The sequence below is a fragment of the Octodon degus genome, unplaced genomic scaffold, assembly GCF_000260255.1.
Source record: "Octodon degus isolate 3935 unplaced genomic scaffold, OctDeg1.0 scaffold00084, whole genome shotgun sequence".
Lineage (NCBI taxonomy): Eukaryota > Metazoa > Chordata > Mammalia > Rodentia > Octodontidae > Octodon > Octodon degus.
The window spans coordinates 2,466,199-2,491,157 of NW_004524660.1; the positions used below are offsets into that span (position 1 = coordinate 2,466,199).

The 24,959-nt window shown below is 60.0% G+C and overlaps 1 protein-coding gene across 1 annotated transcript; it reads right to left on the reverse strand.

Annotated features, from left to right (window-relative positions):
• Positions 1-1,941: 1,941 nt before the first annotated feature.
• On the reverse strand, positions 1,942-24,953 carry Celsr2 (cadherin EGF LAG seven-pass G-type receptor 2). Its single transcript, XM_023721685.1, has 33 exons — positions 21,602-24,953; positions 16,731-17,378; positions 14,874-15,096; positions 14,380-14,495; positions 14,163-14,251; positions 13,750-13,907; positions 13,150-13,313; positions 12,881-13,006; positions 12,395-12,561; positions 11,854-12,141; positions 11,602-11,776; positions 11,234-11,375; positions 10,944-11,064; positions 10,429-10,612; positions 10,166-10,267; positions 9,527-9,621; positions 9,120-9,329; positions 8,497-8,680; positions 8,253-8,381; positions 7,993-8,173; positions 7,742-7,909; positions 7,536-7,662; positions 7,249-7,449; positions 6,775-6,949; positions 6,396-6,508; positions 6,195-6,274; positions 5,993-6,119; positions 5,783-5,905; positions 5,138-5,265; positions 4,837-4,925; positions 4,538-4,729; positions 4,230-4,400; positions 1,942-4,130 (listed from the first exon to the last, which is right to left on the reverse strand). Exons 1-33 carry the CDS (start codon positions 24,930-24,932, stop codon positions 3,892-3,894), a joined length of 8,766 nt encoding a protein of 2,921 aa, XP_023577453.1. The 5' UTR covers positions 24,933-24,953; the 3' UTR covers positions 1,942-3,891.
• Positions 24,954-24,959: the final 6 nt, after the last annotated feature.

The following is a 24,959-nucleotide window of genomic DNA, read 5'->3' on the forward strand; positions in this document are numbered from 1 at the left end:
GCAGGCTCCCTCTCCACGGATTCAGGTAATAGAGGCACCCAGTCAAAATCAGGCTAGTTTTATTCCTAGCGTGTGAGGCTCTTATGCTAGGATCTATGTAAATTATTCATATTCTACATCCGAATGTCCTTTGCTGCCAGGCAGCAGGGCCTCCTGGGAACTCGCTGGCTCTTTATCTGCTGTGCTTGTGGACTGAGCAGGGTCAGGACACCTTGTCACATTCTCCGTCACACCCTCAGGACTATCCTCTCTCCTCTACTGGACTCGAGCGCTGGCACCAGTCTATAAGCCTTGGTAGTACCCCAGTGTTCTGACTGTAGCAGAACATTTATTTATTTAGAAAATACTTGAGTGTAAGATGGTGAATGTGTTAAGTAAATGACAGAGATGCCTCAACAGATTTAGCTTAGGGTCTCACATCATTTGTGGACTTTGACTCGAGTTTTGAAAGAACTTTCCTCCTTGAAAACCAGACCATGCCTTCTTGAGTAGAGTGGGCAGCTGGACAGAAGTTCGACTGCCAACTGCCAGCTAGGGTCCCTGCCTGCCCATGGGATGCGCCTGCAGTGAGATGCCCCTCCTGTCCCTGAACTCAGGGTCCCTTTGCCTCCCCCCCCTTTTAAGGCTCATTTAACACATGCACCTGAATCACAGTGACAGCCACCCCCACGTTCGCCTTTCCCTGTGCCTCTGCAGCCCGAGACTCCAGAATTGGTATGGGGAGAGGGTAGTGGAGACGTGTTGCATATGTGGTTTTGGAGAAATTTGGCATAAAGCAAGAAAATCTCAGGTGTGTTTCCCAGCTGCCTCCTGCACCAGTGTCTAGTGAGCAGGGGCTATTGGTGACCTTCTGCTGTGAGGTGGCACTGGCACCTCAGCAAGCCTATGGACACACCTTGGTGTGGCTATGGGGCAGACGTTTGTGCCAGCTTTTGGCGAGCCAGGCCTACCTTGAGTGGGTAAGAGACAAACACCCCACAGACCCATGTGCTGCTGCCCCCTGGTGGCCAGAGAGGGAAAGGCCTGCTCGCATCCTGGGTCAGTCTTGGTTTGCCTCCACCCTCAGCCCTTTCCACTCCACACAGCCTGCCCACTCCCCTCCTGCAATTTCCATTCTACCTGCTCACCCCCTCCCCTTTGGGCCTGACTTTCTATTTTTCTGAGTAGTTACTCACCACCTCTACACCCCAGTAGCAACAACAAAGCCAGCCAGTGTTTATTGGCCTCTTGCTATGCACTTTGAACTGTTGTAAACAATTTACATGAGTTAGCTCATTTAATGCTCATAAAAGCTCAAGTAGACAGGTGCTGTTATCCTCATTTTGCTGCCCAGAAACTAAGGCTCGGAGAGGTTAAGTCAGTCTGGTTCCCTGACTTTTGTTCGTAATTATCACCCTGTAGGGCACCATGTTACCTCCCCTTCTAGTCTGTTTGAAAAACACAAAATGTGGGTCTAGCAGTCACGCTGTAGACCTCAAACTTCTCTCCAATATCAGTAGTTGCTTCATTTTCCAATGGAAAAAATGGCCCAGAGCAGTGGAGTCAGTAGGTCGCAACCACAACCACTAAGCACCCTTAGATTCCTACCTGCCACTCGACCTGTCCTACCTCAGAATTCTGCGCTGCAAAACGTGTTCATGTCTAGGACTTAGCCCTGAGGACTAGGCGCCTGCCTGCTCAGTGCAGCCTCCCCTGCAAGGCCCGATTGCCCTGAAAGGACACCTCACCTGCCCACTTCATCTTTGGCACTGCCAGGATGTGGGCTCTGCAATGATAAGGTTTGGGGGCATCGCTAGGGAGAGCCACAGGGAGGCGGGCTAACCAGCCAGACTCCTGGCTGGGGGCTTGGGTCTCCCAGGCCCTGGTCTTGTCTCCGTGTCCAGGCCTTCAGCCTCCAAGGAGACGGCATCCCACAGGAACACACGATGCCACGGACACGCCTGCACGCAGAACTATCTGTTTATTCAGTAGTATGAGGATGGAAAAAACAACAAAACTATCATATTTACAGCAATGAGCGAGCTGTACAATCTGATGGTTAGTATCAAGTTAGCATCCAGCATCTTTGTATGTTTTTTAAATCAAGTCATCAGTAGTAAAAACCAGTTAAAATTTTGACCCTTTGCAGGAATTGCTGAGGGGAGATGGGAGAGGGCAGGGGGAGACGCCACAGCAGAAAAGCCAGAAGCTGGCCTTCCAAATGCAGCGGAACGTTTTCCTGCCTGTGGCCTCTTTCTAGCCACATGCTATAAGGAAAGTCAGTGACAAAGTCTGGAATACATGCTTAGAGCAAAAGGTGACTCAAAAAAATAGTGGTCAGCAAAACCGGGAGGGAAATGGAATGGGGCTGAGAGTACGGGGCCTCCAGGCCAGGCTGCTGGGGGCACACCCAGCCTGCGATGGCCACACCGGGCCCTGGGGTTGCACAGGAGCCCATCCCAACACAAAAGGCAAATAAATAAAAAATATATATTAACTCTCTCTTCACAGGGAGCTGGGGTGGAGTGAGGGGCGAAGAGAAGACCTGGTCCTTTGAAGAAGAGAGCCAATTACAAGGGGTTAAAAACAGAACATGTCTCAGAGGCCACAGCAGGTCAGACAAAGTGGCATTTGTCTGATTTGGGAGGCGTGGGTGGGTGAGTGGACCAGAACCCAGAACTGAAACCTGTGCTCGAGGCCCCTCAGGGCTCTGTGCTTTCACTTTGTCCCCGCCCTTCCGCCCTTCCACCCACCCTCCCGACAGCAAGTAGCACGACCCAACACTCACGGGCCTCCCCAGGAGCCAGTCAGCAGGAAAATGCAGCACTTGGGGTTAGCAAACTGAGCAGACACCCGGGCTGCAGCACAGGGCCGCAGTCCAGGGAAAGGAGAGGGGCTGGGGCCGCTGGCCCCCTTAAAACATGTTCATGCAGCATCTGGGGGTCCAGGGGTGATGAATCCTTCTGCCCCTGGCCAGACAGGGCTTTGCAGTTCCTGGGAGGGGTGGCACTGGCAGGCGAAGTGTGCCCTTTGCCCGATCCCTCGCCCACTGAAGCCTGCCCGGCACAGCCTGCAAGGTCTGGCGCCCTGGGGTGTGTGTGGCTTTGTCCTTTCCATTTGGTGATGGCAAACGAGGGGCAGGCGCCCTAAGAGTCCCTCTCCTCCCAGAGGCACAGCAGATGGGAAACTGAGGAGAGGCCGGGGGCGTCCGGGGAGGTCCTATCCTCTTTGGGAAGGGAAAAGGGAGGCGGTTTCCAGCGTATAAAAAAATTAATCCCTGAAGTCATGAAGAGTGGAGATCCTTTTTAAATTCCTTTTTTCCTCTTTTCTGAAAAACTTTGTCTTGGAGATGTTGGCCCCAGGGGTCCAAAGTGCAGTGAGGGCCATGGCAGGGAGGGGTTGGCACTAGGTGGCCTTGGGTGCAAGGCCCAGGCTCCTCAGATGGATGTCTCGTCGCTGCTGCGGCAGGCAGGCGGCGGCACAGGGAGCGGGGGCAGGGCAAAGCACAAGACAGGAGTAGGGGCATGAGCGCAGCCGGGAAGGGGAGGGAGCCTCGGGACGCAGGAACACCGGCCCAGGGTTAATGCAGGAAGTTAAAGAAGAGAAATCTGGAGAGGCAGGAAAGGAGAGTGGCAGAAAAGGCAGACAGAGGTTAGCTGGAATGGAGGAGACAGCGAAAGCTTTCACCAGCAGAAGGAGACAGGAAAGCAGCCCCAGCTCCCCAGCCCCCTGCCTCGCCCGATATCCATGTCCAGAGCTGGGCTCTAATGTACACAGCCCGCGCAGCTTGGCCCACCCCCAGGTGGGCTGGGCACAAGCCTGGCTGTCCTGACTGCTGACTGGGGCCCGGGACAGCTCGGCCCCAGCCAGGACCTCTGCAGGCAGCACCCTGTCCCACCCACCCGGCCCCACTCACTCGGAGCCCGAGGAGTCCTCGTCCACGGTGCCCGCCTTGATGCTCATGGCAATGGGCATGACTCCGTTCAGCTGCTCCTGGAGGCTCTGCCGGGGCGGAGGGCGCGGGGGAGGCACAGCCCGGCTACCTTCACTGGCCGAGGAGCCCAGGGACGAGCCGGTGCCCTGCTCCAGGGGCAGTCGCAGGAGGCTGCTCTTCTCGCTGATGGTGGGCAGACACTTCTTCTTGAGGATGCCTGGGGGCAGGAGGTGGGCGCATGAGCAGCAGGTGGGAGGAGCGGGCCAGGAGAGGCTCGTGAGGTGCAGACAGGCGTGCCAACGGGCTGCCCCCTCACCTTTGTGAGGGGGGGCAGAGGGGCCGGGGAGGGGGCCCAGGGCCCCGTCCCTAGACACGGCCTCTCCATTCTCCCTAGGCCGCTCCTCAGGGGGCCCGCTCCCACCATTCTCCTTGGCTGTGGTCCCAAGGTCTCCTGGCCAGGGGACCTTCCCAGGCCCTGGAGCTCCATCTGGCAAGGAAAGGAACAAGGTAAGACCCAGAGGCTGCAGGGGGCCAAGACAGCTTCCGCCCAGTCCTGCCTCCCAGGAAGCCCAGGCCTCCAGGGCTCCCACCGCCCCCCAAGGCCACAGGCTGCCGCTGGCCCACCCTTGGGGGTGCTGTGCAGGGCCAGTCTCTCCGCTCCAGGCCCCAGCAGGCTGTCCCAGCCCTGCTCGCCAGGGAAGGCAGCCTCCTCCTCCTCCTCTTCCTCCTCCTCGCTGTCTGACGAGTGGGTAGAGGCATAGGAGCCACTCTGGTCGTCTTCCAGGGACAGGTCACTGTCAGAGTCCGTGTCAGGATCTGGGAGGTCAGGGAGGGATCACAGCCGGCCCACCTGCCTCGCTTGGCACACCCTTGGTGAGAGCCAGCCCCTTCCCTACTGGGTGGTCCGTGCCCCCCATCCTCACCGTGCTGCTGGTCTTGTCCATCTAGGAACAGGCCACCAGTGTCTCCCAGGCCCGGGGGCCCTTGGCCAGGGTTCAGGGTGGACTCCTCCCTACAATGACAAGATCAAGCTGCAAAGGTCAGCTCTGCCCCTCAGTGCAACGCCCTTCTCTTTCCCCTGGGAATCCTAGTTCCTGCCTCACCCCCCGGCTGCTTCCTATTCAAGCTGCCGCCTGTGTTGGCCACAGTACATGTGGTTCGGCTCCTAGAGCCCTGGTGGCCTAGATCCAACATGCATGTCCTCCCCTCCCACCCAAGGCTCACCTCAGCAAGAATGGGATGTAGCTGGGCTGGCTCTTGCCTGAGCGGCTGGCACTGTGCAGAGAGCCGGCCGAGTCTCCGTAGGGCTGGTACAGCCGCCCATCTACATAGGGGCTAGGGCAGTTGTAGGACTAGGCAGGGGACAGACAGGTCAGTAAGTAGAGGATGGGAGGGGTAGCCCCAGGCCAGGCAGCAGAAGGCTGCAGGGACCCTGCCCTATGTCCTGCCTTCCGTGTGGCCGGGTCTTAAAGGTGGAGGCGCACACCTCTGCGGCCCTCCCCAGCGGGCCTGACCAGGGTCATGGCTCTGCCACAGCTTTGCAGCTCTGGACACCCCAAACCCTGGGCTTGCTACATAAGAGCTTGATGGTAAAAGATGGCACCAGGAATTGTCTCCTGGGAGACAGGAAATTTAGTAAGATCCAGGAGGATCCTTAGGTGCTGGGTACTTGTTACCTGACCACCTGTCTCTCTCTGATCTCCAAGGCAAAATCCTGCAGCCCCGCCCCCCACCTGTCCCTCCACTTCATTCTCTCTCCAGAAAAGGATTCAGGGATGGAGAAGAGGAAAATGGGGCAAAAGGTGCAGATAATAGGCTTCCCAGGCCTGCTTCTCCCGGCCCCGCCTATCTAGCCCTGCGCCCCCTCACCGAGGTCAGGGTGGACTTGGTGGTCAGAGCAGGATCAGGGCTGGGCTTGCGGCTACAGGCAAACTTGAGAGCCTTCCGGACCTCCTTGCTGAGCACCACGTAGGCCAGGAAGATGAAGGGGCCCTGGCAAGCAGAGGCAGCAAGCGCTTGTGTATACTCACGCTTCCCTGGCCACGCTGCCCTCCCCTTGGCCTGGGCTGGACCGGGTACCTGGACACAATTGCAGGCAGCAAAGAGGTAGTGGAAGAGGAGAGTGTCGCTATTGACAGACAGCAGTGCCAGCAGCCACGCGGCGCTCAGCAGCAGGAGCACAAGAAAGGAGGGCTGCAGGCCCGAGCTGAGGAGCAGGACACCTGTGAGCCGGGTGTCAGGCAGTGCGGCCCTCCCTGTGCCCAGGTGCCCCCATACTCACACAGGGCCTTTCTTCTCAAAGCCCTGCCTCTGGGCAGCACAGGAGGCCCGGGCCGCCAAAATATACAGGAAGACACTCATCTGGGCAGGGGAGACAGGCATAAGGGGCTGGCGGAGCACACAGCTTTCGTCTCTCCCCAGGGGACCGAGCAGATCCAAAGCACACACAGCCTGTTCACCCAGCCTGCTTTCTAGCACTTACTGAGACAGCAAAAGCCACTGGGCCAGCAAAGCTCCAGATGAGTGTATCGTAGATGGACAACCAGCAAAAGTCGGGGTTACCATAACCCTCGGGGTCCAAACCCACAGCTAGTCCTGGGGCAGGAGGAAGGCAACAGAGAAGGCGGTCAGGGTGGTAGGAAGCCAGGCTGCAGCCAGGCAGTCTGTGGGGCTAGAGTGCAGTGTGTGGGCAGAAACTGTCCACACCGCTCTCCAGAAGGGAGGCCAGGCCCTGCAAGGTGGCCTCAGGGACTCAGTTCAATCAGAGCAGGTGTCAAGAACAGGGGGAAGGGAGTCTCAGGATCCAGGCTGGGAGTGCGGGGCAGGGAAGGAAACTTCCAGAGCATGAAGGCATGGAGTACCTGTGATGAAGGCAGGCACGCCCCAGCCCAGCATGTAGTAGAAGCGCATGGGGCCAGCATTGACGTCGCGCACCTCTGTGAGGGCCCGGTACAGGTGTAAGGCCTCCAGCAGAGCCCAGGAGAAGGTGCAGAGGTACAGGAAGTGCAGCAGGATGGCGATGACTGTGCAAGCAAACTGCGGGCCGGGGAGCCGGGTCAGTGACCCAGGCACAGCCAGCAGCACAGGGGAGCTCTCGGGGCAGACATGAGGGAGGCCTGCGGTGGGGGTCCGTGTTAGGGGACGCCTGGGCAGGAAGCAAAGATCTCTAGGCTGCTGGGGCATCTGGTGGAGAATGAGAAGCAGGCCAGGCCCTGGGCCGGGCTATCTATTCATCAGTATTGTAGGGGCAGAGATGGAAGTGAGGACAGGGAAGGGATCACCAGGGGGCTCAGGGGTGGACAGTGGGAGTTTTGTGGGGAGCAGGGGTGTCTTACAGGGAGGTCAGCCTGGTTGATTCCCAGGAGGAAGACCAGCTGGGCCAGGCCCAGGGCAGCTGTCAGGTTGCGGCGGATACCATGCTGGTTGGATCGCAGGGCACGAAGGAGAGCAAGGAAGAGAAAGGTGAGGACCAGGGCAGCCAAGGTGACCCCGAGGGCCACATATGTCAGTGTCTTCAGTGGCAGGATCTCCCCGTTCTGCAGGGCAGGGGATAGGGGACCAGGCATGAGAAAGGGCAGGCCCGAGCACCCACCAGTCCCCAGGCTGCACCCATGGCTCAGACCTCCCGCCGGGACACGTCCATGAGCACAGCGAAGCTCGTCATGTGGTTGCACTGGCAGCTGACGTGGCTCTCGTTGCGGAAGACGACCTCACAGCCTCGGGCTGACCAGCCACCTGTGCCACTAACCCTGTGTGAGGAAGGCAGGGTCAGGAAGACAGGGAGGATGGGCTCCCGGGGCCTGGGGGTTGACGTCAGCGCACGCTCACAGGATCGAGTGGTTCCAGAAGACACAGATGGGCTTGGTTCGCTCCTCCGTCTCCAGCAGCCGGAACTGCACAGTGACCGGCTTGTCCAGGGCGCGCGGCAGCAGCTCCTCGTCATCGTGCACACTGATGCTCACCACTGGTGTGTTGATGACCGGGCGCTTGGGGACTCTGATGTGGGGCAGGGACATGCAGCCGTGTGACCGAGAGACACCTCACCCCATGGACGTGATCCTGTTGCCCCAGCCGCTCACCTCAGACTGCGCTTATCAGGGTCATAGTTGTGCGGCAGTAGCCCGGCCAGGGTGCGGTAGATGATGACACTGGCCACAGCCTCTCCCTGGTTTAGCTCTGGGTGTCGCCGCTGCCGCCGCGCCAGCTCCTCAGACTCCTGAGCCTCCCCGGGGCCCGCGGGCCTGACCATTGAGGGCATCTCTGGAGGCAGAACATGGCTACCTTAGCTCCATGGGTTTCCGGGGCCAATTCTAGAATCCCCCTCATGGCCCCCACTGACCTCTGAAAACAGACTCAGGCAGGATGACCATTGTCTCAAGGTCTGGGGGCCGCTCCCCACGCAGGGCCTCATAGCGGGGCAGCTTGGCCCCAGCAAAGTTTCCTTTGTCCAAGCGCACCACAGAGATAACTGGAAGGAGGATGGTTACAAGTCAGGCTCCACGGAGGCAGGCAGTGCTGTAATGTGGCTGCCCGTGAGGGAATGCTTCCCACAAACCACTGCCCACCGTGGCCACCGGCCTCACCGATGTTGGGCGTGACAATGGTGAAGGGGCTTAGGTAAGTGTGCCGCATGTTCTGGGCCAGGGCACTGGCGTAGGCCTCATAGTGCTGGAGCAGCCAGGCGGTGCCACCCTCCGTCTGCTGGATCAGCTCCCAGTGCCGCTTGTTGGCTGCATCCAGGAGGGCACTGCCCACTCGCAACAGATTCTAGGGGTGGGCATGGTCACAGGGGCATATGCTGACAGCCCTCATCTGTCCCCATGGCCAAGCCCCTCCTGTGCCTGGCCAGCCCTGCTCCCCGTGACCATGCACGTCCCTTAGCACACACCCTGGCCACCACTCTTGGGGATGGCACCATCCACTCGGATCTTTCCTCCTCACTCTCTAAGAAAAGTTCCCTGCCCCTGGGCCCCACTGTGAGTGTGCCCAGGTGGGCGCTGTGGGCGCTGCTGCTCCTGGTCAGCACACAGCTCAGTGCAAGCAGCACACTCTGTGGCATTGGCTCCAACAGGGCTCTGATTTACCCATGTGCTACACGCAGCTCAGGGACTTTCACCGAAGCCTCACACTGGGGTAGGCTGCCAAAGGTGCCCCGAGCTCACCCCGACTCCAACCAATAAGCCAGCCCTGCACACTCCAAGCCCACCTCTGTGAAGTGCACGTCCTGTGTGGCTGACAGCCCAAAGCCCCGCTGGGCGCTCTCATGGGCCAGCAGTCGCGTGGCCAGTTGGTAGGCCACTTTTACGTCGCTGCCAAAGTAGCCAGCTGTGTGCTGCGTGGCATTACGCAAGAGCAAGGCCAGCCGCTGGGAGCGGCCCGAGTCCAGGCCTGACTCATTCTGCTGTAGCCGTTCAGCCTGTGTGGGGACAGGCAGAGGAGCAGAGAGTCAGTGCAAAAGGGTGCCTTGGGGAAGAAAAGGGCCTCACAAGGGGCACGGAGTATGTCCCAGTGGGGGCCTACCAACACAGGGACAGGAACTGCAGAGTCCCTGTGCTCAAAGATGGAGACAGTAAGAGAAAGGAGGAGGAGGGGGGGATGCAGCAGTGCACTCACAAAGCCCTTCAGCTCCGAGAACGTGACTGATGTGCAGTTGAAGAGGTTTGGGGGCAGCCATCCCCTGTGCTCATCACAGTGGCGCACGGCGGTCCCTGGGGGACGAAGCAAGACGCCCAGCCTCAGAGCGACACAGAGGAAGCCCCTGTGAGCTGCCTGAGGTTCTGCTGGGAGCCAGCACTTCAGGGAGCAGATAAGCCAGAGGCGAACAAGGCCCCATCCCTCTGCAGCCCAGGTGAACACAGGAATTGAGGTGTATAGAACACCGGGTCCAGAACCTCTGCAAAAATCTCCCAAGCAAGGACGCAAGAGCACAAGGCATACAACCCTGTTGAGCCCCAGCTATCACTGCCTCTCTGCAGCCACTCCCTGCCTATGAGCTCTGCTCACTGCCAACCCAAGGACTAAAGTCAGCCCCAGTCCAGGGCTTGGGTCCCGAGGCAGCACCTAACATTCCTCCTCCCCCAGACTGCCTGCCCGTCATCTCCACATTTCTGTCCCAGGCAGACCTGGGGGGTAGGTAACAGAGACAAAGAAGACGGACATAACACAGGGCTCCGGGGTCTGAAGCTTCCTGCCCTCACTCCCGACAGCAGAGGCCAAGTCCTCAATGTCACATCCAGGGCCTCCAGTACTTACCAAAGGAGCCTTTGGGGCAGGGGGCAGCAGCAGGCAAACCAAAGCGCGTACGGGGCCACCAAATCCCAGCCTCAATGGCACGTGGGCAGCTGTCATAGTTCACTGCGAGAGAGAACGCACACTTGCTCAGAGCAGCTCACCCTCTCGCAGCTCTGCCCAGGTTCCCTGACCCTTCCTCAGCACACCCTGCAGGCCCACACCCACCTCCCTGGGGGACAAACCTCACAGCATTGAGGGCTGCCCACTGTTCCCAAGAGCCCCACCTTCACAGCCATTGGTGGTGACCTCAGCAAATGGGTTGTCACAGCGGTCACACTGGCGTCCGATGACACCAGGCTTACAGGGACACTGACCATCTTCAGGATCACAGACTCGGGACAAAGAGCCTGTGGGGTAGCAGTCACATAGGAGGCAAGTGGAGCTGCCAGTGGGCCGGTAGTGGTTCTCCTGGGAGGGAGGGAGTCACTGGGTCAGGCTCTCTTTCCTTTAACAATGGGCAATGGTTTGGGGCTGACCCTGCCAGTGACATGCCAAGCAGCCAGGACAGGCTGCAGACAACCAAGACAGCTGGCCCAGGACTCACTGGTTCCGTACTGGTTCTGGGTCTTCCTGAGGCCCCCTAGTCCCAGACACATGAGGACAAATAGCCACCTGCCCTGCCTGTTTGAGTGAAGGCACGTGGGCCTCAGTCCTGTACAGGAGGGCCCCTCTTCACCACCACCCCCGAGGTCCCAGAAGCCTGGGGTGGCCACAGCACAGGCCTGGGTGGGGTGGTTACCTTGCAGCGGCACTCGCCGCTCGTCTTGTTGCAGTCTGGGTCAAAGCCTTTGCTGGCGTCACAGCTGCATGGGCCACAGGTGGGGTGTCCCCACCAGCCGCGGGGACAAGGTTGGTCAATCCTGTAGAGAGGGCCCCAGGCAGGCATGAGCCCCATCAGCCGCTCCCACCTGGGATGGCCACATGTGGCCCCTTCTACACATGGCTGCAGCTTGGCCAGGCTCTTGGGTGCTTTCAGGAACACAGTCAGCAGCCATTAGGACCTGCTGCTGTGTGGCCTGGCCTGCTTACCTGGTCTCACAGTATGGCCCAAGGTAATTTGGGGGACACTCGCAGATGTAGCCATAGGGAACACTGGCCTTGCGGGTGCACACAGACTGGTGTTCACATGGGTTCAGGTCACACACATTAGTGCAGTTGTCACCATAGTAACCTGAGGTAAGAAAGACCGGCGAGGCTCAGTCTCTGCCCTCCCCAGGCACTGTCTCCACCACTCACCTTTGTCCTCCTTCCACTCTGAGCATCACACCAGCTAGTCGTGGTTTTGAAGCACACGAGAAGGCTCAGAGACATGATATAACTGGCCTCAGGTCACACAGCAGAACCATGGTAAGACCCCAGGTGTCTGCCAACCCCATCTCCTGGGAACCCCAACATACCCGGATCACAGCTGCAAGAATAGCTATCCCAGTCATTGCTGCAGTAGCTGTTGGCAGGACATGGGTTGGAGTCACACGGGTCCGGCAAGCTACAGCCTGTCTCCACATTGGTGCTCTCCCCTCGGCTGGGATCCAGACTGCTAGCACCCTCAGGTGTCTCGCTTACCCGCACACCCTGGGGGCAAAGGGGCAGGGTCAGCCTCGGCAGGGCTGGGCTCCAGGCAGGTGGGAATGGGCGGGAAGGAGGCTCACCTGCAAGCAGCCCCGGAAGCCGCGGGCCACGCCACCAGCCGGCCCCGGGACTCCCCCAACTGTAATGTTGCTCAGATGCAGCCCATGTAGCCGGGGGCCCAGGTTGCCCTCCGCCCTCTGCTGCCCATAGTCAAAGGACAGGACAGCATGGCCAGGGCCCCCACTGGCGCCCAGTGCCAGCTGTGCATGATGCCAGTCCCCGTCGTTGGCCCGGCCTGGCTCCAGACGGAGGGTCGAGGCCTGCAGCCCTGTGCCCTCCACACTGAGCACCACGTGGCCCTCCCGGAGCTGGCGCAGGAGGAAAGAAAGCAAGGTCAGGACGAGTCCGTAAGTGGGTCTTCGCGCCGCCCCCGGCCCTCTTCCTGGCCCACTAAACCCATCCTGTCACCCAGGGAAGCAAGTGTCCGCTTCTCTTAGCCCAGTAGGTGGCAGCATTGACTGCCACTCTGACTGCTCCTCCGTCCCTCAGGCCCGCCCAGCCACCTCTGGCCAGCCCCAGGCCACGGCAGCTCTGGCCAGGTCTCCCCTGTGCCCGCATCACCTGGAGGGTGATGGTGCTGCGCCCTCTGGTGACAGCCTGCAGCAGGACCCCGCTGGCCTGGCGCGTGCGGAACATGAGGCTGAGGTGCCAGGGCTGAGAGATGGGTAGGGAGAGGCCATGCCAGGCCACCAGGCTGCTGCCCAGGAAGTGCTGAGGGTTGGCCATTTCTGGAGAGGCAGATGGAGGCAGACTCTGAGAGCAGAGCAGGGCAGCGCCCAGAGGGCGCGATGCTTACCAGCGACGCTCCGTGGGCAACAGGGCACCGCCGCTCCTCTCACCCACGCCTCGCATGGCCCCACCCTCCCCAGCCGCTCCTCACTGTGCCTGGGCCTGCCTCTGACTGAGCCCTTTGTCTCAGGTGCTACTCTCTGCCCAGACTCGCTCTTCCACCCACGGCCACGCATGCTCGCTGTGCCCTGCCCGCTGCCTGCCCCAGCCCTGCCAGGATCCCAAACCTCACGCAGCACCCAGGCCCCGGCCTCCTACCCTCAGCACAACTCTTGCCACCAAAGCCCAGGGGGCACTCGCAGCTGAAGGCATCCCACTGGTTCACGCAAGTGCCCCCATTGTGGCAGGTGCTGCTGTCACACACGTTCTTCTTGGTGGGGCAGCCTGGAATAGAGCAGGCACCGCCGTAAGAATCCACAATGGCGGCTGGAAAGGCCTTGGCAACCTGCCCAGGCCAGGGTCCCCACTCAGCATGGCTTGCCCTCCTCCCTCAGTGGGCTCCTAGCTCCCCACCCCAGGCCCCGTACCAGGCACAGTGCCATTGTTAGCGATGAAGTCGGCCATGTCCACGTGCCTGCTGTCCACCTGCAGGTTCCTCATGCAGCCCACAAAGTGCCGCATTCGAACAGGGAAGTTCTCGGGCAGGTCAGGCACCCCACCCAGCAGCAGGGGCCCTGTCAGATCCAGAGATCTGGGGAGCAAAGTGAGGCAACCTAAGAGCAGGCTAGTGGGCCTGGGGAGATGGCTCAGTGGAATAAGTGCTTCCCTGGCAAGCGCAAGGGCCTGAGTTCAATCCCTGGTTCCGCAAAAAAAAAAAGAGCAGGCTAGAGCTTCCAGCTCTCTCTCCACATGTCCTGCTGCTAAGCCAGAGAGAGGGCCTGGGCAGGAGGCTGAGAGCTCAGCACAGCAGCACTGGGAAAGGGGGTACCCCAACCAGGACCCACTCCCCACTCCAACCCATCAACCACAGCCCACAGCCTGGGGCTCATTCCCTAACCACCACCTCAGGGGCCAAGCAGGGCTGGGGGAAGCAGAGTGAGAGGCCCCATCTGGCTTGGTCTGCCCTCTTGACCTGCCCTCCCTGGCGGGCCCAATTTGCCCACCCTTGCGTCCCTTCCCCTGCTCACTTCTTGCTGCCACCCTGGGTACCCTGGGCAGCACATGAATAGTTGCCCAGCACAGCTCCGAAGCGCAGAGCCACCCCTGTGTCACAGCCATCCACAGTCACCACAGCCACCTTCTGCTCAGATGGGCCCTGTGGGAGTCCTGTCTGGCCCAAAAGTGGCTGTGGACAGGAACAGGCAGAGAAGGGAAGCCGTGGGCAAGGAGCCAGGAGACAATAGCACGCCAGCCCACACTGCAGCCCTCTGCACATGGCCAGCACTGCCCAGGGGTGTGTGTCACTTTCCCTCCATCCTCCCCATCAGTCACAAGTGAGTGCCATGACCACGCCTCCCCAGTGTGGGCCGCACCACACAGATCCCGGGGAGTGTGGGAGCCCAGCCCAGAGCCTCTCAGCCCCCCTCTCCTCCACACTCACCTTATTGTAGTATTTCAGCTGCACCGTGTGCCACTGGCCGTCACTGACACCTCCGGGCACAAATGGGGACACAGTGGTAGTCGACTCTCCTAGAGAAAGGACCGAGTGAACTGGGACACCAGCAGACAGCTGGGGAAGGCAGGGGTGGGGAGCATGCAGGGTTAACTGTGTGGCCTGGGGACACTGGGAGGTGGGCAGACATGGGGCAGGGGATCACCTGCCGAGAAGGTGAGCTGGACCTGTTCCTGAATCACCTCGAGGGCCACGAAGTCATGTTTTTCATTGAAGCGCCCGTTGTATAACAGCAGCCCGTTGCGCTCCTTGGTGGCGAAACTGCATGGGCACGGGGAAGGTGAAGGAAAACAGAACCCACCTAGATGTCAGCCCTGTCACCTAGCCAGCACCCATCCTGTCCCAGGCCCTCAGAGGGCTGACACTGTGACCCAGATTACATCAGGCCATCAGGTCTGAATTGGAAGAGGAGCCCTGGCCAGGACCCTGGCATCCTCTCCCCATCTGACCTGCAGTAACAGGCAGACAGAGGCGGGTGGCGAAGATACACTGGCAAAGGCACAGGCAGCTCCAGAACTGGCCCGGCTCTACTGCCAACTGGCTCTGAGCTCTTCTGCTGCCCAGCCCCTTACTCTGTCCATGGGACAGGGGGTATCCCGACTCCCATGGCACCCCACAGCCCCAGGCCCAGCCACTCACGAGAGGGCCAGGGTGAAGTGGAAGCGCTGGCGCAGGCCGCGGAAGGTGATGAAGGACCGGGCAGGGAAGCTGCGTGTGGTCACTTGGCAGTAGGGCTTTTCGAAGTCCCCAGATGGGCAGTCACACTTGAAACCACCTACCAGCAGGTTGACACAGGTGCCCCCGTTCCTGCACACACCCGGGGTGCAACGGCCAGAACGGGCACTCACCTCACAGTGCTCACCTGGGCAAGAACAAAGGCAGGGTGAGGAGGGGCAGGGGAACTGGGGCTCCCCCAGCGACGCTGCCATGGCCCCTGTGACCCCACAACACTCTCCAACTCTCCTGGACACCCTACTTCTTTTCTTGGGTACCCATCTTCTCAGATCTGTGACATCCTGCCCCTTCCAGTGCTCTGGCTGGCTCACAATGCCACTGTCACCACAGATCCACACACAGCTCCCTGTGAAGGTCTTGAAGCCCCAGCCCTCTCTCTCTGCCTGGGCTCCAGGGCCACAAGCCTGGGGTCCTCATCCCAGGGCCAGATCACAGCAATCTTCAGGGCCACGCCACCAAGCATGCTGTGGGATGCTCTGAGCAGAGGCCAATGCACAAGGCAGGGAGGGACCTGTGGGACAGCATGAGACTCGCTCCAGCTCCCACCCTGCTCCTCCCGCCCTCACACTGGTGCTATTGTCCCTGCCAGGCATGGAGATCAGTTTCCTTCCCTGGGGATGGGACCAGACTTCCACTTGGATTTGCCCAAGGTATAGGGCAGGGAGGAAAGCTGGCACCTTCCCCAGGCATGGGGCTCAGAACTACCAGCCAGAACCCAAGTGCAGGCCAGGAACCCTGTGCACCTGGGCAATACAGGGAGCAGACACCTCAGCCGTGGGACAGATCCAGACTCAACGGAGGAGCCGAAAATTCCCACATCAGATGGAAAAATCCACCCCTTCCCCTCCTTCTCTCCCCATCCCCAGATTCTAGAGATAGGTTCTCAGCTCCTGTGCCTAGTGACTGGCTCTCGTTTCCATGGAAACTGCTGTTCGCCTCCTGGAAGTCCCCTCTCCCCATCCTCCTGGACAAAGACTCCCCTCCCCTCCCCCAGTCTCCCCTCCCCTGCCCCCAGCAGCCTGGAAGAGTCAAGTCTGGCAAGTTCTGGGCAGGAAGATACAGCAGGACAGGCAGTGAGGCTCCTGGCTCTGGAGGTGGGGAGGAGGCCAGGGGAGGAAGGGGAGCAGGTCATGGCGGGTGCCAAGAGCAGGAGCCTGCTGGGAGGAGTTAGAGGCCCAGACAGAGGCTATGAGCACCCCTGGGCGAGGCAGGGACAGGAGGCGCAGAGACAACAGGTCATGGCCCGCAGGGAGGTGGCAACAGAGCCATTCTGCCAGGGGCTACACAGTAGCAGGGTCCTTGTCCCCACCCCGTCCCCCACCTTTCTACTGTCCCCAGTTCCTCTGCACCTCTCCCTCACTACCTGGGAAAAAAATGCCCGCTACAGCAATGGGGAAACCAAGTCGGCAGTGCAGCCTCCACCCTGCCCCAGCGGAGCAGGGCTGAACTAAAGCTGGCACTTGACACAGGCCAGCTCTTTTTGTCTTAAGTTAATCTTCACAATCCAACTTTTGATCTAATTGGCTTCCTCTATTTGAAAGTACTGAAGCCCAGAGAGGTTAAGCAAAAGCTACCGTCCTGTTGGCAAAGCTGGAAAACAAACCTACACCCAGCCAGCGCTGGCCTCAATCTCACAATTAGAAGGGGGTGTGGCTGGCGGGTGGTTCCATGTGCCACAGTGGGGTGACCCAGGTGCGCCCAAGCCACCATAATCCACCCCCGCCGGCCGGGCAGCCCCCATGGCTCGTGGGCGCAGCTTACCCGTGTAGCCATCCCGGCAGAGGCAGGTGTAGCCGCCTTCCCTGCTGCGGCAGCGCCCATGGGGCCCACAGGGCCTAGAGTAGCACAGATCCACCTCGGTCTCGCAGTAGTCGCCGGTGAAGCCAGGTGGGCAGCGGCAGCGCAGACCCCCAACAGGGTGGATGGGCCGGAAAAGCACAGAGGAGGACGCGATGAAGGGCGCGGAGGAGTCAAAGCGCAGCACCGAAACACAGCGCATGTAGTTCTCGCAGGGCTCACGCAGGCAGATGTTGTCGTCAAAGGGCAGCACGCGCTGCGCCGAGATGGCTGTCAGCAGGCTGCGGTTGAGGTACAGGCGCTCCTGCAGGTCCTCCGAGGGCAGGAAGGGTGGCCCTCCGCCTGGGCCTGGTGGCCTGCCCACCGACAAGCTCACGTTGAGGATGTGGCCGCCAGGCGCGTCCGTGTCCCGCTGCACGTTGAAGACCACCACGTGGTCTGGTGGTGTGGCCAGTGTGGCCGCCACCGCCTGGATGAAGAGCCCGAGCAGGGGCGACAGGAAGCGCTCGGGGGACATGTCCTGCAGGCGCAGCGTGATGCTGTGCGTGAGCATCTCATCCGTGATGATGGTGACACGCAGCGCGCACTGGGCGGTCACGCTGTGCACGCCATCTGCAGGGAACGAACGCAGTCAGCGCAGGCTGGGGAGTGCCAGGCCCTGGGCATGGGCAGCAGGAGGGGAAGACGGCAGGCACCATGGCCAGACAGGAAATGCTCCCTTTCCTTTTCTTCTTTTTGGTACCAGGAGTGGAACTCAGGACCTTGTGCTTACCCAGCAGGCACTGGGCTGCTGAGCTACATTCCAGGCCCCTCCCTTTCCCAACACCCATAAGGTGGGCAACACGCCCACCCCACAGAGGTAAGATCATCAGAAGTTCTCTTTGCGTTCTTCCCATCTTGTGAACACTGGTATTTTTTTTTTTTTTTTTTTTTTTTTTTTTTTTTTTTGAGGACAAAGTCTCACTATGTAGCCCAGGCTGGCTTCAAACTCACTCTCCTCCTGCCTCAGTCTCCAGAATGCTGGGTGACAGGTGTGCGCCAGGACACCCAGCTACAATGCACCATTTAATGTTTATGCATCTTTTCCTGCTTGAGCCCTGGGTCTAGTCCTGGGCTTCCTCACTTCCCAGGAGCCCTGTTTTGTCCCCTGCTTACTTCTCTACAGGGCAGAGTGTGGCACTCACAGAAATTACTGCCCCGCACACAGCTTCCTGTCCTCTGCATCAAGATGCTCATAACCCCAACCCTGCCTGTGCCCCCAGACCCCACAGCAGCAAGTAGGGAATGGGAGTGGCCCCCAGTGAGCCGCATGTCCCCTCCCACTGGGCTCCATGGCCGCCTGGGCGCAGGCCCACCATCCCCATGGCAACACCCCACACAAAGCACTCTTCCCGCCTAGCTCTCAGGCTGTGTGGCAGCCTGGGGACCACACCCCAGGGAAACAGCGGAACCACCTTAACCACGCTGGAAACAGGTCAGTGGGTGGGGACAGACCTGTGCACAGGTGGAAGCTGGCAGCTTCCATGTGGAGACCCCAGGTCCCCTGGGCTGATCTCTCCCTGGCTCTGGGGCTTCTAGCAGCTCCTCACCCACTCAGTGCACAGCACTGTGCCCAAGGGCTGGCCCACAAGCCCCTGGGTGGCCTCGCTCCTGAGCAGCGCGTCCTCACACTTGCAGGTGCCTCGCTCCACCCACGCACCCGCACCTTGGAAATAGCATGCACACCTGGATGCCCATGCAGATGGGACAGGTTTCTGTAACTCAAAAACAAAAGCTGGAGAAAGATGTGCAGGGCCACAAAGGAATACTTTTACCTTGGTGCAGCGCCCGTACCCTCCCACAGCAGGCGCGCAGTAAATACTAAGATGCTGATGAGAATCCAATCAGTCCCCTAGTGAAGAAATAGTCTTGAAAATACAGCAGCAGGGGCCACAACTAGCTACAGCAAAGGGCACCCAGGCAGGAAGGGGATGGGGTAGGGGTGCGATGTAGGCAGCCACCGTGTGTCGCACTCGTACCTAGCAGTGTGGCCGAGCAGGGCGCTTGGGCAGACACACGCGGAGCTATGCCCCGCACCACTGCGCCCTGCCAGCCCCACTGCCCTCCCAGTGAACCTGCTTCACCACTCACTGCTCTGGTCCAGGGGCTTCTGCCCAAGCTGCTCCTTCCCACCAGAGGTACCCAGAACCAGTCCTTCAAGGAGTCTAGGCTGCCCTAAGGTCCCCTGCTACAGAATTGAAAGGGGGCTTCCCTTGCCCCCCTTTTCCAGGTCCAGAGCTGGCATAGGGCTCTAGGCCGCCTGCCAGGGGTTCCTGGCCGGAGCCTCTTGGAGAAGTGAGCAGTCAGGGACTGCACATGCAGGGCTCCCACTCCCATGCAGACAGGAGGTAGTCAGTACCAAGCAGCACGAGGAGCCTCGTGCCCCTCAGCCCTGGAAAAGGCACAGCCCCGCCCCCGTCCCGCCCCAGCCCAACAACTTGTGTCTGTGCTTCCCATCTGGCCCACCACCTGCGGCCACCTGCCCTCTGCTACTGTCCCCACACCAACACTCAATTCACTGCTCTCTCTCTCTCTCCCCTTTATCCCTCTCTCCTGCCTTGACCGAGGTCATGCCTCAGGTGTAAAGGCGGGGTGGGAACAGGTGGGAGTGCATCTCTGGAGCTGTCCTCCTGGACAGAGGACTGGGGGAGGCTCTGACCCAAGAACCACCACTGGGGCGCAGACCTCAGCCACCTGCCCTGGGAAGGGCCAGATACAGATTCCTGGCCTTTCCTCTCTTGACATCTATGTGAGCAGAGCCAGGGGTCTGCAGCAGCTCTGTTGGGCTGGGGCTGCTCAGGCCCTGGGCAGGAGCTCCAGGGTATCCTAGCAGGGGGAGGCAGCAGCTTCAGGGAAAATTCAGGCTCTAGGGGCTGGGGCGCTGCAGCCACAGAGGAGGAGAGAGGAAAGAGAGAGGCATAAGCAAGCGACCAAAGAGTGAAAGACAAAGGCCCAGAATAAGACCCAGCAGCGGAGACTGGGAGAGAAGGAAAGAGACACACAGGAGCCAGGAGACAGCAGTGTGGAAGGTCCACACGCTCAGAGTGGGAGAGGAGACAAAGAAGCAAAGGAGGAAAACAAAGGGGCAGCCCAGTCAGCCCCTGGCTCAGCCCCCTGAACTTTGGGGTTGCCGTGGTGACTGCCTTCAGGGGTCAGGGCTCAGGGGAAGAGAGGGCTAGGGCTGAAGGGCTGCCCCCGGTGCGCCTTCCCCTTCATGCCAGAGGAGCTGCAATCTGGGCTCTGCCCTGGCGGGAGACCCACGGCTGAGTGGCGGCTGTCCTCTGTCCCATCCCCAGGGTGTAGCCACACTCAAGCAGGGCAGGCTAGGAGGGAGCACCAGAGAGAGGCCCTTCCTTCTATGCCTTCCCCGCCTGCAGGCCCAGCACAGACCAGGATGCCCACTGATGCCTCCTGGTACAGACACAAGTATCAGGGGGCGCAGGCCTTGTCACAGCTCTGAACACTCATTCCCCGGACCAGTGGCCTCCTGAGGGCTCGGTGGGGAGGCATCTGTCCAGTGAGCAGCCTGTGTGGCAGGGGGCTAACGCGCTGCTCTGACTCCTGCCTGCCCCTCACAGAACAGGGGCAGGAGGCCTGGCCAGTGCATCTGTTACTCGCTTCCCTGAGGCGTCTGAAGGCTGTGTGAAGTGAGGTCCCTGACCCAGACCTAGCTCAGCTGCAGTTACGGCCAATAGTGGTTCACTAGGAGACTCCCAGTTGTTCCCAGGGCTGATGAAGGCACTCGACATCCTGGATCCAGTCCTCAACTCACCTCTCACCAGCAGAGCTGACCGGGGGTCCTGCTCTCCTGCTCTGCTCCCCAACCCCAACGTCCTGGGCCCCTGCAGGCTGAGCACTTGGCCAGGCCATAGGAATGCCGGGCCTGGGCCATGGACTCTACTCTTCCCACAGATCAAAGGCCTTGGGATTTCTGCCCTCAAAGCACAACAGTCTTCCGTTCATCCTGCTCCTCACACCCCATTCCCTGGGCCTAGGCTTGTCGCAGACAGCAGGGAGGCCTGGCACCCTAAGAAAAGCCAGGGCAAGGCAAGGGGTCCACGAGGTCTCAGCCTCCCCCAGCTTTACTTCAGCCCTTCCCCCAAGCCAGACCCCCAACCAGAGACTCTGACAGCAGGGTCTGTTTGGACAGAGACAATGAGCTCCGGCTTCACTTCCTGAGGGAGCTCTGAAGCGGTGGCCAGGCCAGTCTCTTGCTGCCTGGAGGGAAAAGAATGCACTAGACAAAGTCCACGTCAGCCGATTCTGCAGCTCAGCCAGGAGTCAAAAGGGGCCAGCGGAGGACTGCAGGGTCCTGACCCCTCAGAGGCGGCCCTGTGCCCCTGCAGCCCTTTGCTGGGCCAGAGGCTGTGTGAGATCACAGGGTGACCCTGATGGGTGTGAGGGGCGCCGCAGGGCCATCTCTCCTCCCTGGAAGTGATCCCCTCTGCCCTTCCCCCAGTTCTCCTGGCCTCCTAGTCTTCCACGCGCCTTTTTTCACAATTCTTGGCAGCTCTAGCCGGGGCAGCCTCACAACACTTCCCCCACCACGTCACAGGCTGGTAGGCAGGGGGCAGCCAACCGAAACAACCCAGTCCAGCCTGGGGCGGCAGGCGGGGCCTGCACCAGCTGCCAGCATTCCTGGGCCTTCTTCCCAAGCTGGCTCTTGGGCCCCCTCACCCTCTGGGCCAGCCACAAGCAGACAGGTGGCTTGCCAACTCCTCCTGCATGGCCCTTTACCTCCAGGGGCTCCCCAGCCTCCCAAGAACTGCCCCAACACCAGCTGGGCCCTTCCTTACCTGACACAAGCACACTCATGATGGCCTCCAGGGGCCGGTTGTTGTCCAGTGCCCGGCTCAGCCTCAGCTCTCCCGTGGACCCATTGAGCAGGACCAAGCTGAGTTCATTTCCCCGCTCAAAGCTGTAAGTCAAGCTATCTGAGATATCAGGGTCATGGGCAGGTACGCGGCCGATGGCACCCCCAGGAAAGCTGCTGGAGCGGTTGGTGACATAGTTGTTGAAAAGGATCTCGAAGTTGCCCAGCACTGGTGGGTTGTCATTGCGGTCAAGGAGGCGGACGTGGACAGTAGCCCTGCTCACCAGGGGAGCTGACGTAGCCTGGATGACAAGAATGTACTCAGGCCGGTCCTCATAGTCCAAGTCCACCAGGGCAGTCAGCTCCCCAGAGAAGATGTCCAGCTGGAAGACCTCAGGGATGTTGCCCTCCACAATCTGGTACATGATCTGGGCGTTGGTGCCTTCGTCAGGGTCAGTGGCTGTGACCCGGGCCACAGCCAGCCCTATGGGGCTGTTTTCCTCCACAAACACATCAAACTCATCCTGCTCAAAGACAGGCGGGTTGTCATTCACGTCCAACACAGTGACGGTCACTTCCATGGGTGTGCGGGCTGGGGGCATCCCCTTGTCCACTGCATACGCTCGCAAGATGTACTGGGCTACATTCTCACGATCCAGCCTCCGCAGCGTCCGCACGATGCCTGACGTGGATTCCACGATAAAGTCACCATCTCCGTCGTCACCTCCTTGGAAGGTATAGAAGACTCGGCCGTTCAGGCCAGAGTCACGATCAGTGGCTGAAATCTGCAAGACACTGGTGAAAGGAGGCACGTCTTCGTAGACACTGCCCTGGTAGGAATCCCGCAGAAACTGAGGGGCATTGTCATTCACATCATTCACTAGGATTTCCAGGTAGGTGGTGTCAGATTTTTGGGGAATGCCATTGTCCCGTGCAGTGATGGCCAGCGTGTAAGACACCTGGTCTTCATAGTCCAACTCAGCTTGGGTTGTGACAGCCCCCGTGTCAGCATCAATGCGGAACTGGGGGATACTGTCCTCCATAAAATAGGTAATCCGGGCATTCTCGCCTGTGTCCTCGTCCGTAGCACTGATCAGCACCACAGTGGTGCCGGGTGGCCGGTCCTCATTAACGTTCACTGTATAGTGGGAGCTCTGAAAGACGGGACGGTGCGTGTTGGCATCAGTAACATTCACCACAACTTGCGCTGTGTCCTGCCTTGTGCCGTCAGAGGCAGTGACAGCCAGCACATACTGCCGCTCCAGTTTGTAGTCCAGTGGCAAGGCAAGGGACACCAGCCCACCGCCACTCTGGCTGGTGATGGAGAAGCGGTTGCGGGTGTTGCCACTAGTGATCTGATAAGTGATCACACTATGGGCATCGCGGTCCACGGCCGACACTGTCACCACACTAGTGCCCACGGCTGCATCCTCATTGAGCCGCACCGTGTACTCTGGCTGGGTGAAGGTTGGGTTGTTGTCGTTGACATCTAAGATGGTCACGCTGACACTGGCTGAGGCAGTGAGTGGCGGGGCACCATGGTCTCGGGCTTCTACCCCAAAGCTGTAGAAATCAACCTCCTCCCGGTCCAGCTCAGCAGCCACAGAGATCCAGCCTGTGCCATTGTTGATGGTAAAGGGGAAATCATGCCCAACACCAGCGAGGCGATATTCCAGGCGGGCGTTGTCACCGGCATCAGCATCAATAGCCTGGACGTGGAGAACCAGGTAGCCCAAGGGGACACTCTCCAGGACAGTGGCCTGGAAGGGGGTGCTGACAAAGATGGGAGCATTATCATTGATATCCAGGACCTGCACAGTTACCAGGCCAGAGACATTGGAGAGCGGGGGCCGGCCACCATCCTGCGCCCGGACCCGCAATGTGTACTCTTTGGTCGTCTCGTAGTCAAGAGGGCTCACCACGTCCAGGGCCCCAGTCTGAGCGTCCAGGTAAAACTGTCCCCGAGCATTGCCGCTCATGATGCTGTAGTGCACCAGGGCATTGCTACCCTTGTCACGATCTGTGGCTGTAATTCGAAGTACTGGGGCACCTGGGGTCACATCCTCCCGCACCTGGACCACATAACGCTTCTCACTAAACTGCGGAGCATTGTCATTGTCATCCTCCACAGACAGGAAAACAGCGGCTGTGGCACTCCGTGGACCTGGGTCCCTACCCTGGTCACTTGCTTCCACTATTAACTTGTATGATTCCACTTCTTCCCGATCCACGGGGCCACGGGTCCGGATCACCCCCGAACGGGGGTCAATCTCAAAGACTTCTGAGGGGCCACCCCCAGACCCCTCCAGCAGGCGGTACAGAATATTAGCATTGGGAGGAGCATCACCATCTGTGGCCCTGACAGTGAGCACCTCATAGCCAACCTCCAGGTTCTCTCTGAGGCTCTCCTTATATTCCTGCTGCTCGAAAACGGGGTCATGATCATTGGTATCAGTGACTAAGATGGTGAGTGTGGCCAGCGCACTCCGGCGTGGCACACCGTGATCCTGCGCGGTGACTCTGAACACATGGGTGCTCTTGGTCTCCCGATCCAGCTCTTCAGCTGTAGTGACAACACCAGTGATTGGGTCCAAGGAGAAGAAATGGTTGGAGCGGCTATCAAAGAGGGCATCCATGGTATACTCAAGCCGGCCAGCCTCACCCTCATCTGGATCAATGGCCCTCAGGGATGCCACAGAGGAGCCTGCTGGCTGGTTCTCAGGCACAGTGGCCTGATAGCTGGGAGGCTGGAACTGAGGGGCTGTATTCACGTTTCTTTTCCGACGCCCACCTACAGGCTCCTCTGGTGACCCTTCCCCTGCACTGAGCCCAGGGACCTGTGCCAGCTTACAGGACTGGCATCTCAGCTGTGGGGCTTTTAAGCAAGGATGCTCCTGGGGCAGGGTCAGTTTTCCCTGTGGGGAAAGGTGGCCTCCAATGCCCAGGAGGCGACAGCTCCAGGGGCAGCCTTCGGGGGCAGGTGGAAGGGGAATATGGGCCCCGGATTCAGGACACCAGGCCCGCAAGCCATCGTGGTGTGGCACTAGGTGGCCAGTCAGCTCTGTGCCCGCATCCTTGCAGCGACTGGTGTAGAGCCAGAGGTTCGAAGCTGAGGCAGGACAGAGCCAACCCACAGGGGCACAGCCCCCCGAAGAGCCGTGTCCCCCGGTTCCCAAGGAACGACAAGGCCCTACTTGGTTTCCCAGCAGTGGCGGCGGCAGCAGCAGCAACAGCAGCAGCAACAGCGGCAGCGGCGGCGGCGGCGGCGGCAGCGGCAGCGGCGGGAGGGGGGCGCTGGCAGCCGGGCCCCGCATCTCTCCCTGCTCCCGGCCCGCCGGGTC

Coding starts and splice junctions, on each gene's coding strand:
- Celsr2 (XM_023721685.1), bottom strand. CDS start 24,932: ATGCGGGGCCCGGCTGCCAGCGCCCCCCTCCCGCCGCTGCCGCTGCCG. Junction 10,613..10,943: donor GCGGCGAGTGCCGCTGCAAG/GTAACCACCCCA, acceptor CCTCCCTCCCAG/GAGAACCACTACCGGCCCAC. Junction 5,906..5,992: donor CTGCCTGCAATTGTGTCCAG/GTACCCGGTCCA, acceptor TCTGCTTGCCAG/GGCCCCTTCATCTTCCTGGC.